We start from the raw sequence: 14,733 nt of genomic DNA, 5'->3' as shown, positions 1-14,733 counted from the left end.
CGTCTCTCTTTTTGTGTCCTTGTCGTGGTGCGCTATACATTTATACATGATGAACCCCAACCAACTAGCCCGGCAACGTGTCTTAGCAAATATCTTAACTGCGTTTTCTTACTGGCATCGCTGTGTCTTACCGTGTCGTACGCAAGCTTGTTCAAGAAGACAGTATTACATGTCGATAGCTGGCGAACTTGTGTCTTCTTCTCGTTGTGAGGCAGCTAATTACACGCGATAACTGTCACCGTAATAACTAAGAAATGCTCGTAATGTGTGCAGGTCCTTACACACTCCTCTGATGCCTTAAGGTTTCAATCGTCTACTATCAAAGCTGATGCAAGCAAGAAGTTATAGCAACGACTGTTGTACGGCTCCGACACGAGCTTCGTATACATGGCACCGAATTGGAAGCTTCTTCGAACAGATGAAAATTTTGTATAAAGTCTATATGAGTAAATGCTCTGCCTGAAAAAAAAAGCGTGAGCGAGTATAAGCGACTTTTCTGTAGTAGTGCCGGCCTATGCGGGATTGTTTCTACGGTGTTGGCGAAGTAATTAAGAAGAGGGAATCTGTAAATCAACCCGCACACTACAAAAGCCGCACCCCGGAGCAACAATGGGAGCCGACCATGTGTGACGCCGCACTTGGCTCGCGATCGAGCTTGTTTGCTTCAACATCCTCGCTCACTTCCTGCTTGATTGGGAGCATGGGCCGATGACGCGAACAATGCCATGCAGATAGCCGATTCAAGTGCGGCACAGAATTTCCCAAGCGGCCTCGCGATAACGCCTCCCTCGACTGCTTCAGCGGTGCTCGGAATGTTGGCTGTCAGCGAATCAGCAGCAGGCGGAGGACGAGGCCAATGACCTCCATTTTTCTTTGTCTGGAAGAAACGCAAGCAACAACATAACCAAAGCACTACATGACACCACTGCGATCGCTATACAAGACGCATAAATGAATTGATGCTGCGCTGTAAGTTAAATGATATCGCTGGCACGTTTTCATGAAGGAAAGACGGGATATTTTAGGGGCTCATTTTTCTTTTTTAGACATAACATCAATGAAGACATACAGACAATCAATATAAAGGAAACAGGACTCATAAATGTTGACGAAACAGCTAGAATACTTACTACTAGGCCCTCATTTTATAGGAATAACAGAAACTTGGTAGCACGCTGATATTAGCCGCGAGGAAATATTCCTCGTAAGCTACAACGTTATTCAGAAGGGCAGTACGAGCAGAGGCGGTGGTGTGGCCCTGCTGATAAAAAAACACATTGAAGTATGAATTGCTACCGGACATCTATGAGCATGAAAGTGTATGGTGTAGGTTATTCTTTAGCGAAGCGACAATACTTATAGCTCTTCTATACAGAGCACCAACAGGCTAATTAGAATTTCTTGATAAAATTGATGCCTATTTAAACGCAAACTTGAATTTAAACAGGACAATAATACTTATGAGTGATTTTAGTTTACCGGTTGTTGATTGGCCTAATAGAATTCCAGGTTCTTTGAATCGCTCGCATGCGAAAGTAATGCTAAAATTGATGGTTAATTATAGCCTTGTTCAAGTAGTCAATAGTCCAGCATGAATACAGGACCATTGTTTTGAAATCTAGACTTAATATTCTTGTCAGATAAAACTTTCAGTCATGATGTCATTGTTGAACTTGGGATATCAGACAACATATCAGTAGTAGCTGTTGTCAATGTGATGAATGAAACGCTAAACAAAGCTCGGGCTGCCTCTGTGTATGATTTTCAACGCACTGACGACACATCGATTTTGGATGCCAGGGAAGTCGGTTTCGACATGCTTGCACGTGATAATGAGATCAACAGGATGTGGCAGTACTTTAAATCTCTTGTATCATCAGACCGCTTATCAAGTTTCGTTCCGAGAAAAGTAAAACGAGTTGAGCGTCACAACTCGTGGGTAACTCACAATATTATTCATTTAAAACGCAGACTGCGACGTGCACACAAAAAGATTTCTCACATAGCTGTAACGATTTCAGGCCTTAGCGCGCAAATACGGAGAGTTGAAAGATGCACGAACTCATTTATTTTCAACTACGCTGGCTGATAACATAGTCCATTATCTTAAAAAAAAGTTTTGAAAGTACTTGTCTTCTTGGAAATCAAAAATAGAAAGTGTAATAGTCAATGGCGCAGTTTGTAGTGGACCAGTAGGAATGGCTGGGGCATTTAACCACTACTTTATCACTGTGTTTTCCACCAAACGGGAATGTCCTGTTGAAGACACTCAAGTAAATGAAGAACGAACAAGTCATGTGATAATTTCTAAAGAAGGAATTGTGGCGCTCCTGCTTAATCTATAGATGTGAGGAAAACATCTGGTCCCGATAGAATACCGAGTGCCTTTCTCTACTGTGCATGGGTCTCTGATCTTTTATTTGAAATATATACAGCATCTCTTGCAAGAAGCACCTTACCGGATAATTGGTTGACGGGCCACGTAGTTCTAATCTCTAAAGCCGGAGATAAACTAAAAGTAAATAATTGCCATCCTATATTTATAACTTGCACTGCATGTAAGCTACTTGAACATGTCATTAGCAAATATTTGGCCCAGTACGCAGAAGAAAAACTTTTTTATTTCAAGCAAGATGGTTTTCTCAAACGTTTATCAATAGTTACAAAACTTATTGAGACAATAGAGTATATTGCAAATGCTATAAACCAGGTAGAGCAAGCTCATGTTATTTGACTTGTTTAAGACGTTTGATAAAATCTGCCAGGTGAAACTAAAATACAGAAACTGAAATCGTATGGCATACGTCCCATGGTCATAAAATAGATAGAGGCGTATTTGTGTAATAGGCACCAATTTGTGAAAATCGTCGACGAATACTCGGCTTGCTCGTCTGTCACCTCTGGGGTGCCCCAAGGTTCTGTGATAGGACCCCGGTTATTTTTGCTTTATGTCAATGATATTGCTGGTAATGTAACCCACAGATTAAAGTTCGCCTCTTTGCTGACGACTGTTTGTTATTTTGCCGTGTTAGGAGTGCCCATGAACAACCACTGTTAAATGAATCATCAAACAAAATTTACGATTGGTGTTTAGCATACGACATGCCAATTCACTGCGAAAAACCATTCTGCAGGAATGTTGAAACAAAGCTGTCACCATCACAATTTACTTACAAAATCGGGAGTACGGAAATTCATCGAGTAATGAAAATGAAGTATCTAACTGTTACTATCACGCATAACTCAAGTTTGAGTGTGCATGTGGCCAACATTTGTGGATCAGCTCAGCGAAAGCTGGGAATCCTACGTATCACTATTAGCCCGACAGGGCTAACAGTACTACAAATAAAAATAATAAAATAAGGCAATAACACAGGGGGTATGTTTTTGTCGTAGTACCTATGATATCACTGTGCAGAGAGTAAAGTCACTGGGGACAGTGGAGATAGGCAAGCACAGGACCGAGTTGATTGACAATGCATGCAAGAACTTTTGTCCTGCAGTGAGCGTGGTTAGGCGGATCATGATGATAACATCAATATCACTTTTGTATTCGTACTGCTCATAAAGTACTGAATTATTTTATTCGCTGCATCACTGCCAGATAAGGTTTCCGCATTAGTATGAAACCACAGGGGTGGTGTTTGTTTCTTTTCCGAGATTAGATTCTTGAGAACGTACAACACCTTCCCGCGGTGTAATTTTTTTATTTCTGTAGACAGGTTTTCATAATATATATGAATAAACAGCTTTTCCTAGAACCATGGTACATTTTATTTATTGTGTTATACATTATCAGTAGCATTTCATCAATCCACGGACTTCCTGCACATTTGGTTTTCCATTTCATTAGTTAACTGGAAAAATGCTTGATTGTATACAAAACTCTGGAAGTTTCTCAAGAAAAAATACCTCGCATGCTGCATTGTGGTTCTTTGTTTAAACATGCATGCCCAATAGATCGGCTGAATATGTGAGCGAAACAGTGGCGTAAGCAGCCACTTATTTTCCTGGGGTACATCCTTAGCCCGTAGGAGAAAGGTAAGTGTAGTCAAAGCGCCGTTTTGCGCCCTGTGCCCTATGAAGGAAAAAATTTCACCGGTGAAGCGAAACACTTCCAAGCCTACAGCACTGATTCTGTGAAATACGGCTTTCCGCTGCGGTTTCACATTTGTTTTGCCTATTTGGCATCGAGAAAAAATTGGTAGACATCGCTTACGGGAGCTGTTAGAAGTCCAAAAACAGATAATATACTTTTGTTGACCCTATGTCGAGTCAAGTAGCACATTCTTTTTTGTTAATCTTGTAGCTTCCGTAGTAAGATTGGCAATTCCGAAGGAGTGTATAATTTTAGTTCACTTCTTAGCTGCAGTTTCACTTGACAGCATACTTATGTTGACGTCCAGACTAATTACAAAAGGCATCAAAAATCGACCTAGAAAGTGAAGCATACGCTCCACATGGTCAAATAAATCTATTTTTTGACCCTTGGTGGTCGATATCAGGCCCATAGCCAAAGGGGTAGGGGGTGCCCACGCTATTTCTCTATTCAGGGGTGCTATATCGGTTGTCCCGAGCTTCTAGGGCAGACGAGTTTGCTCCGAGCTCGCTCGTGGTGGCCATGGCATGAAGACAGTGCGGAGCGCAGGATAGCAGCATTGATAAAAATGGCTACAGGAACGCGCGTGGCGTTGGAAACGCATGTGGGACTTGTGCGGCAGTTATCTAAGAAACACCACGTTCGATCACGTCAGCACCGCCTCTCAGGCAATATTTTAACAGTGCAACGATGTCAGCGTGATTGTCGCGCTATCTTTTTGCCAATTCAACACGCACCTCCCACAGGTGTGTTCGTGGGCGTATGTCCTCTTTCGGGCAGGTTCTTTTGTTCCACATGCAGCATGAAAATTTCCACCCTCGAAGGCAGTAAGGGTGCACACACAGCACTTTCGTGCTGCTCGTCTCGCGTCTATCAAATATTGCAAATAAATATAGGCGCAGGTGCTCGCATCTTGGTGGCAACGGGGCTGTAATTAGATATGTCGTGAGCGCGGTAAAATTCAATGCCAGACATCGCGGCCACGTGGTGATATCACTTCTACTTTTGCGTGCGTCTGTGCATAGTCTTCGCGATAAAGCTGATAGATAAATCAATCGCTTTACGTGAGTACTGCTCTTCGGCAAGAGCAAATGCGGTGGGCGTACCCGACCTTTATCGCGGGCGTCTGTCAATCGAACTGATTGATGCGTGAACTCGGATACAAACTCGTTGATTCTGAGAAGGCCCGAGTTCAACTCGTGACTGTGATGGTGACAATGTGACTGTCAAGAGTTTGATGCAGTGAATGGTGCGTGAGAGCTTCTTTGCATATAAACTAATTTGGTGATCTTTCACTACTTGTGCAAGGCTGCAGCAATAGAGGAGCTTGTGATAACCTAAATACTTACAGCTTTTTAAGTTCGTCGTCTACTAATATGCGTTGTCGGCTTCGAAGTGAAGACCACATTAGCTCTGTCTTAATTTCATTGTACCAATTGGCTGAGGCTCAACGACCATTACACTGAGCTGTTTGCCTTCATTAATAAACCTTCAATTGAAAAACAATTATCTCGGGCACGATTCCCAAGGTCATGATCCGTATGGGACCGTAATATTGATTATCAGGATACTAATTATCATATTAGTGAAGGCTAATAAGCATTGTTTTACTTAGTGTAATAACGTCACGTTAATTACCATATTTTTCTTAGCTCATCCACTAGCATGCTTTAGCTAGCCTGGTTCTAGCTTTACATGGCTTCATTCGCACTGTATTCTTAAGATGTGGCTTAATTACCTCAGCCTTACCCCAACTTGGTGTAGTTAGCTTGGGCAAAGCATGCCCTGTCCTAACTAGCGAAGTATACCATCCAGCCAAAAAAATCACAGCATATCCACGGAGTGAATGATGATGAATGGGGCGAAGCTTCTGGGGTTTGTATTGGTAAACCGTGAATCATCCATCCGTCTATTTGTCTGTCTGTCCATCCGTCCGTCCGTCCACACCTGCTAAGTTACTCATCGAACTAGGCGGTCACGTACCACGAGCTAGGAGAGACAGACCCACGGCCTTAGGGGCTTCGCCCCTAGAGCCGACTGTACATGCTCGGGTGTTAGTGGGCTATGACGACAAAGACGACGCGCAGCGGCCGAGCAGCGTGCTAGAATGTACTGGCTGACCTTGATGATTAACAAGTGGCCTAGGATTTAGCTGGGGTCGCGATGTTATAAGACGCTCGGTCGGTGCTGATATCAGAGGCCATCGTGCTGATTATTCTAAAAGAGACTTAGTGCAGGCATTAAAAGCTTCAAAATGGATTCGAACACTCCGTGCCTCTAAAAATACCATCACGAAACGTTTCTGACACTTGTATTGCATGGGCGCACATCTGCACTCAGTGTAACGACAAACAAATGAGAGAAGATGCTTCTGGTTTGAAAACACCGACCAACTAAATTGACAGTCCTGGACGCGATGAATATTTCCATCGTAACTAATGAAATGTAGCACGCTGAGGAGTGGATTGACTTTTTCGTACCGTTGGCTCGTTCATAAGGGGATGTCGCCAGAGCTCGGGAAGATCACGAGTTTCGCGAAGTCAGGAGAAACTCAGCCGATCCTGCATAGAGCTCCCGAAATACGAATGGAGTGTAGGATGCTTCACCGAGAGCAAATGATAGAAGTGCGGGGTTTTCAAAGCTTACAACATATGCCACCTCCCCCCCCCACACACACACACACACCTTTCCGAGAAAATTCCTGGCTACGGGCTCGGTTGATAATGGTGTTTACTGCTATGCCACTACCTCTACCATTTGAGTACACGAGACTATTGCACGAGTAATGACAGAAAGGCGGCGGTTTTTCCGTTTCTGTTATCCAGAGTTAACACCAGAATATTAAAGATGTGGGCGATCGAGGATTAGAGCTCCCTAAGTTGTTGCCCTTTATTTCTATTTACACTCGTCTTTTGGTCACGACCTCCTTTATAAACTTACGACCTGCTCTCCGGTGCCACCCCTACGGAGGCTTATGGGCCTAAACATTGGCACGTAGGGACCACAGATGCCGCCAGATGCCGTCAGGACTTACCCCTACGACTTACCCCCGGTGGAACTTGAGTTCGGGCTTGCACGGTGGATGGGCGTGATTTTTTTTTAGTGCTCCCGATCGACTACGCAGATAAGTGGCTTTGAATGTTTCGAGCTCGCCCCGCCACGGTGGTCTAGTGGCTAAAGTACTCGGATGCTGACCCGCAGGTTGTGGGATTGAATCCCGGCTGTGGCGGCTGCATTTCCGATGGAGGCGGAAAAGTTGTAGGCCCGTGTACTCAGATTTGGGTGCACGTTAAAGAACCCCAGGTGGTCTAAATTTCCGGAGCCCTCCACTACGGCGTCTCTTATAATCATATAGTGGTTTTGGGACGTTAAACCCCACAAATCAATCAATCATGTTTTAAGCTTGCTTTGATAATTATTAAGGCAGAAGTTCAAACTTTTGTAGCACTTATTACATTGTACGACTTTTTCGGGGGTCAGTTACCAGGTGTTTACTTATGTGTGTGTTTTTCCTTGGCACCCCGTGAGGGAGGTGCACGTACACCGAACACGCAATTTTTTTTGTAGTAGAGCTTAGACTTCCCTTTTTTTCCTCGTGCAGGATTCGTCGTACGCCGTACTTTGTAATTATAGAGTGGGAAAATTCATAAGGACAATTGGTGTCAAAAAGACATGGTTAAAAAAGGCTGTATATGTTCAGGATGCCGGGTGGGTTTAAAAAATGAACGCAAGTGCAAACGCAAATGGAGACCTCACATTGCCAAGTGTAGGCAATATGAGGTCGAGGCACAATGGAGAAAATGATGGTTGCCTTGTGGTGCAATTATATAAAAATTCCAAATCCTGACGGAGGCGGTCTGTTCCATTTAGTGGCACGCGATTGGCCCATTCAAGCCATGACGAATGCTGTGACGTTTTATGTGACATGGGTCGAGGTGTCACGTGACTGTTTTTCTCCAGTTTTCGGAGGAAGGCGAAGGAACGGTCGGAAAGACCGTTCGAAAAAAAAACGGATGGATAGAAATGGCTGCAAGGTGGCGTGGATTGGATTGAAATGTAAGGGCTTCGCGAGTTTTCAGCATCCGGGCACTTACACAACATGCTGACCCGCAGGTCGCGGGTTCAAATCCCGGATGCGGCGGCTGCATTTCTGATGGAGGCGGAAATGTTGTAGGCCCGTGTGCTCAGATTTGGGTGCACGTTAAAGAACCCCAGGTGGTCGAAATTTCCGGAGCCCTCCACTACGGCGTCTCTCATAATCATATGGTGGTTTTGGGACGCTAAACCCCACATATCAAATCAATCAACTTACACAACATGGCGTTTCTCACTGCCACGGTTTTTCGTCTCGCCTGTGCGGCAGCTGCAGCCGAGCAAATACGATGAAGCGAGGTTAAAGATGCATTTGAAAAATTCACTGTAGAAGAGTCCCGGCAATGTTCTCGTCTGTCCGAACGAACAGTGCGTAGCTTGTTCGACGAACTTGTCCCTATCATCGGATATCAGCGAGCCAGTGGCCTTTCCACAGAGAGGAAATTGTTGTGCGCGCTGCGATTTTTTGCCACAGGTTGCTTCTAGAGGAGCGTTGGTCGCGAGGAGCACATCGGCAAGTCTCAGCCGGCTGTGAGTACCAACAAGGTGACACAGGCCATCATCACCGTGGTTGCTAGGAAAAAGCTGGCGGACTTCCCACTGACAACAGCTGCTAAAGATGAAGCAAAGGCGGAGTTTGTGCTACGCGGTTGCATACCAGGCGTGCCGGCATGTGTCGATGGCACGTTGGTCACCATTCGCAAGCCAGTGGAATTCAGACTGGCCGATACGGCGAGCTTCATGTCCAGAAAGGGCTATTATGCCCTGAACGTCATGATCGTAAGTACCGTTAGAATCCTCTCTTACTCGCCCATCGAAGCAATTGTTCAGTTTTGGCGTCCAAGCCGAAAAAAGTAATAACTCAACGAATAAAAGAGAACCTGCGTGGAACTGGGTGCGAGCCAGTTGGTGGGTCGCATGGCCTCGGTTATCATATGTGGCAAGTGTTATGTGCGTGAGCCAGTTGCCATTTTTGTACTGGCATGCATGCGCAATTGAGTAGTGCATTTTGGAGGTAATCAGTGATATAGGCCGCAGACGTAGCAGAAATATATACACAACAGGGAAGTATTTCAAACCCGAAAGTGCTTACAATCACAATTGCATGAGCTGGCTTTGGCATTCACGGGTGTTCTTTCCCAAGAGCGAGGCGTAGGTTTTCACTTATCGATCATTCAGTGTAATTCGTAGCCATGTGTGACGCAGAGGAGTGGTCATTGACCCCCCTCCCCCCTCCTCAGTTGCTACACCTTGTGTTTCTTTCTAAGTGAAGCTTCTTGTACCAATGACTCTACTAGTAAGCATTGCTTCCTGCATATGCGTAGAAAAAAAAAGATTTCTTTGGAGCATAACTGCAGTAGTATTTTATATCGCTCCTCATCGCAGGCCTGCAACGCGTGGCTGCGCATCCTTGTCATGGACTCGTGATTCCTAGGTTCGTGCCACGACTCCTGGGTGTGGGAACACAACCCACTGCGTGCACACCTAGCTGCACATCCGCAGCCTGGCGAATATCTGCTTGATAAGCGTTAATGTGTACTAACTGGGGCAGAGCACTCAACTTTTATTTTTCTATTGCAGGAGACGCAGGGTATCCCCTTGAGCCATGGCTCCTAATTCCAGTCCCTGGCAGTCAACCGCCCAACACCTCCGAAGGCCGATAAAGCAAGGAGCACGCATCTATGCGCAATGTTGTGGAAAGATATATCAGAGTGTTGAAGAGCAAGTTCCACTGCTTGCAGCACTTTCGAACGATGCTCTACAGCCCCGATCGGGCAGTGCAAATCAGATATGCTTGCGTTGCTCTCCACAACATTGCGTTGCATGCGGATGACTGGACCTTAGACGAGTATGTTGTGGATATGCCATCAGCTGAGGTAAGGAGCCAGAGAGCGGGAGCCAGGTAAGGAGCACATAGATCAAGCATTTGATCCGCTCACATGGACAACCAAAGGCGTCTGCGCAGCAAAGCAAACAAAGTATGAAACAAGTTTTATCATATTGATAATCAACGCGTGTGTAACAACCACAAAAAAACACAAAGAATGCGCCTTCGTACTTGCCAAAAACTTACGGAACGGCCCCCAACAAACTAACAATCACTTTAACGTGGCAGCGTTGAACCCAGGTAGCGAACTTCTTTTTCACCAAGGGCCACAGACAGCTTGCTTACATACCTTTCCCCCTCCTTTTCAATGAAAAAAGCCTCCATCACTTCCCTGGTGCACTTATCTCGATGTCCAAACAAACAAGTGGCTTTATCTGCCAAAGGTTGGCAGCCACACTCTCTACAATGAGCTGGCAGCAACCCGCCGGCGGCCGTTAAAGAGGTTAAGTGCTCTTTTCGTCGAACGTTAATGCACCGCCCGGTTTGTCCTATGTAAACCCCCCCACATGACAATGGCAACATATATACAACACACGATGTACACCGAACATATCTATTTTTTCTCTTTTCTGGACAGTACGAGCAGGTATCTCGTAGACCCGAACTTCTTCTATGCACGCGGGAGCAAATGGAGGACAACTTCTTGGGAGCGGACATCACCACGCGTACCCCAAACCTACTGGCCACATTTTTCAAGCAATGTGAAAACTTGTGCACGTAGGGTACCACAACCGGTTTTGTTTCATTGCGCATGCGCTCTGTTCTCCTGTGCGTATCACTTACGCCTTTGACCCACTTGATTAGCTTTTGACAACTCATCAAGATTTCCGTATCAGGGTAGCCCGCCAACTTCAGCCTCTCAACCTGGCTCATGAAACTTTCTTTCAACGCAGACGTCCACGTTTTCAGAAGCGCACTCCGCGGCGCAGCATAAATAATGCTAGACTTAACTATCTTAGAATGGCCTGAGGTGAACGACAAGATACCCTTTACGAATCCGGGCTTGTACCGCCAACACAAATGTTCCTCCTGAAACCGCATTCTAATATCAAGAAACTGAAGCTCTCCTTTTTCAGGCAGCTCATAGCTGCCTGAAAACTTGAGTCCATGGCCAGAATACTTTAAAAAGTTTAATATGTCAGCTCTCATGATATGCTGACTGTCGGTTTTCATCACAATAAGGAAAAATTCAGCAGGACATATTTATCAATTTATTGGCAACGGACGCGTCGACTTGTCCCAGGAAAATATTACTTAAAACTGGTGCCACCCTAGATCCGATGCAAACACCAGATTTGTGGACATAAAAGCCCCCTTTTCACTCCACACACATTGACCGCAAGTCAGCAATTCTAGAAAGCTTTCTAAAGAAACACCGCAACTGTTAACAAAATTAACTTCATTATTGTCCTTGTAGCTTCGTGCTCTCAAAAAATGCTCAGAATTTAATTGTTGTACCTTAGCCTCATTGTGCTGAAATGAAAATATCACAGTGAGCTGCAAAACAGAGTGAGGCAAAAAGATGTCACATTCCTACACTATGCGGTAAGGCAGCATAAAAAGTGCAGAGAGCTAGAAAACATAGTGGGGCAATACGGATATCACAGTGCCAGTAACCTTTACAGAATATGTCAACTATACGCTCGTGGTCTCCGTGTGAATGACTAGACACCTTTGAAATGTGGGGAAAAAATACAGCCACTGGAGCAGCTCGAACATAAATTGAGAAACGCATATATCGAACATCAAAAATGCTGTACTCCTTGTACAAAGTAAATGCTAACCTATATCTAGTAATATGTACTAAATGCAAACAAAGAACGTATAGAGTAGAACATGAACAGCAACACGTAAACATACCAAAACCACTGAACCAATAATGAGTGATAAAATGTTAAAATATTAAAAACATGGCGAAAAACAAACTAAACTATGTATATAACTCCCGAAGCGTATAAAATTTAACATGAACAGCAGCATCTAAACATATTCAAACCGACAAATCAATAATGAATGATGACAAGTAAAAACATTGAACGCATGACGAAAAATTAAACTAAACTTTATATCCTTTTCTCGCAGAAGGCCCTCGGCCATAGCATGTGCCTACTGGTCTGATGGCATCCTTTGAAAGTGTGAAGCTTCGTGTACAAGCTATGCCCTCTTCGTGCGGACCAACAAACATTTGCTGGAACTACTCTTTATTCATCTCCTCAAATGCAATTATCACCATCAAACAGCCCTTTTCAGGGCTAACCAACCTTTTGCATGGCAGTTTATCACTGCAGATATCCGATACCGAGCCCTCAATACAATGCATGGTTCTTATTTACAGCCCAAGTTGGTTTCAGTCATCATAATAGAGCATGGAGAATGTTTACGCCCCTTATGTAAAATGTAAACAAAGGGTCTACTCACCTTGAGCACTTTGTCGCCTTGCTCAAGGCTCTGGTCCTGCGCTCAATAAAGCACTAAGTTCTCAGATGCTTGCGTGTTACTGTGCCACTGCCATCTGCAGCCGCTTCAGTGGCCTCCACGTTCATTTCCACGGCAGCAGTGGGAACATCCGCCTGCTGGAAAGCGTCGTAAGCGTAATCCTTCAGAAAGTGAGTATTCGTTACTCTGACTATTTTACAACCTTACCTGCTAAACATATATGGAAATGTTTTGCAGCTATTCAGTGGTCAATGATACCATGTATTACCATTTAGTGCATGCACTTGCCCGCAGGCATTGCATGTCTGTTATCATAAATAAATACCCCTTGTACTGCAAGGGCTGCAAACTGAGATTTCAGTTGATAAACCTACCTGCTTTTGAATTATCTCTCCTGCGCTATCTGCCCGTTTAACAAGGTTTCGCTAAAGGCGCCCCTTCATATATCAAACTCTGTCATGGCACCGCTCAGGAACTCGTGATAAGGCGGCGGCAGAGTGCTTACCTCTTGATAGTTGAGACCAGAGACGCCACTGAAGCGTGTCATCCCAGTCGACTGTAGAACCCGGCCGCGGAAGCCAGGCAGCCTACACCCACCAGTGCCCCTGAAAATATACACCGTGTCAAAGAACAAATCGCCCGCGCCATTCGACGGTCACTCACGTTTGTGCCTCTCTGATGGCGGCGGCGTCCCGGCGGGCCTCTTGCACCTGCCTGCGCCACCGGGCCTGCCACTCCTGCGCAGGCCCTTCATGGTTCAGCGCGTCGCTGAGATTTTGCCACAGCCGCCGCCGGTCGTCGACAGTGACGCCACGCCGCAGCTCGATGGTTTCCGCCGCGAGCTGGGGATGTTCGTCCATAAAGGCGAGCACCAGCGCGCGCTGAGTCTCCGAAACGCGGGTGAGCCGCTGCTGCTGTTGGCTACTGGTGCCGTTGCCCTCCGCCATGATTGCGCTCGACTGAGCCAACCTATTGGAAAGTTGCGCCGTTTGGGTTTAAATAGTGGTGGAGATATGGGAACAGCAACTGCTTAAAACGGAGTTGTACCTAGCGCCACTACTTACTGTCCCGCTAAATTTAGCGTCATTTCAAAACAATAACAGATAAATACGTTTGGATTGCGCTATATTTTTTATTCAACGTTGTAAAACTAGTGCTAACACATTTTGATAGTGAGAAATAATAGTGAAACATTTTTTTAGTACGTTACAAACACTTTTCACTTTGCTATACGGTCCCCAAGCCGACGTCAAAATGATGACGCAGGCCTTCTTTTCCCTGATTGGCTGTTTGCTTACCCTCGTCCTCGCGACCGCTGCGGACCGCCTACTTTTTGACGTCACCGACAGAACACCTCCGTCCGGATTTGGAATATGTATATAATTGCACCACAGAGTGAACCGCTGATGAAAATCAACGAGCCGAAGACTGCGTTGGCGACAGAGCAAGAAAAAACGGGGGCAATGGGAGAAAGGCTGAAGTCCGCCGAGGAAGCACTAGCCAAGGTGAACAGAGGAACGGCCTACGGAGAGAACAGTAGGGCACCGGCAACCAGAACGGCGGAGAAGAAAGAGCAAGCAAGTTTGAAAAAAAAAACAGGTTCAATGATCACAAAACCCACCTTCAGCGAGGTAGTGGTGGGGTTGGGAGGGGACAAAGCAGCTGGCGCCACAGGTACAAGTAACTCCCAGGTGCAGGATGCTCCAGCTGAAAAGTCACAGCATGTGATAATCGCTGGGAACTCGAATTTAAATCGATGTGCAGAAGCAATCAAAGAGGGGGTAAGAGGTGACAAGAGGGTGGGAGTAGGGACGTTCACAGGACGCAAGCTGAAAGCAGTCATGAGGCAAGCGAGCGCAAAACTCAAAACTACAGCTGATAGGCGAAACATCGTGATCATTTCAGGCGGTTTAAACGACGTCTTAAATGACGATACGGCAGGACTAGCGACCACGCTGATGAAAGGGGTGGATGATATGCACGCCATTTCTTCTCAGGTACAGGTAGTGATGTGCACGATACCGGAGGTAACGGTGCGTGACTGCAACCTGCAAAAAGCGGTTGTCAAGGCAAACCAAGAAATATATGGTGGATGAGTCAAGAGAAAAGCTTTGAGGTGGTCGAAATAAACAGAGAAGTGCATAGGTGGGGTGGTTTTCAACGAGACAGCATTCACTTCGATGGAAGGCTAGGCCATGAGATAAATTGGTGACTTGCA

The 14,733-nt window shown here is 45.5% G+C and overlaps 1 protein-coding gene across 3 annotated transcripts; it reads right to left on the bottom strand.

The window, feature by feature from the left end:
• Positions 1-4: 4 nt before the first annotated feature.
• LOC142804308 (uncharacterized) lies at positions 5-13,463 on the bottom strand. Of its 3 annotated transcripts, none has more exons than XR_012894581.1 (4): positions 13,179-13,463; positions 13,021-13,120; positions 12,498-12,652; positions 5-877 (listed from the first exon to the last, which is right to left on the bottom strand). XR_012894581.1 is itself a non-coding variant. In XM_075891097.1 (3 exons), the coding sequence occupies exons 1-3, from the start codon at positions 13,460-13,462 to the stop codon at positions 12,551-12,553; spliced, it is 486 nt and encodes a 161-aa protein (XP_075747212.1). In that variant the 5' UTR covers position 13,463; the 3' UTR covers positions 9,528-12,550. The 3 variants fall into 3 exon arrangements, 1 of the variants encoding a protein (XP_075747212.1); XR_012894582.1 differs by lacking the exon at positions 5-877 and adding an exon at positions 9,528-10,149; XM_075891097.1 differs by lacking the exon at positions 5-877 and having other exon boundaries at positions 9,528-12,652.
• Between the last annotated feature and the right edge of the window lie 1,270 nt (positions 13,464-14,733).

Source organism: Rhipicephalus microplus, chromosome 3 (genome assembly GCF_043290135.1).
Source record: "Rhipicephalus microplus isolate Deutch F79 chromosome 3, USDA_Rmic, whole genome shotgun sequence".
Classification (NCBI taxonomy): Eukaryota; Metazoa; Arthropoda; class Arachnida; order Ixodida; family Ixodidae; genus Rhipicephalus; species Rhipicephalus microplus.
Note: the sequence above shows the minus strand (reverse complement) of the source record. Positions and strands in the feature narration are given on the sequence as shown.

What these genes read in the sequence shown, in the direction of transcription:
- LOC142804308 (XM_075891097.1), bottom strand. Translation starts at nt 13,462, where the DNA reads ATGGCGGAGGGCAACGGCACCAGTAGCCAACAGCAGCAGCGGCTCACC. An exon ending in GCCATCAGAGAGGCACAAAC is followed by an intron (nt 13,121 to 13,178) that starts GTGAGTGACCGT and finishes GTATATTTTCAG; the next exon opens with GGGCACTGGTGGGTGTAGGC. An exon ending in CTGGTCTCAACTATCAAGAG is followed by an intron (nt 12,653 to 13,020) that starts GTAAGCACTCTG and finishes GACGCTTTCCAG; the next exon opens with CAGGCGGATGTTCCCACTGC.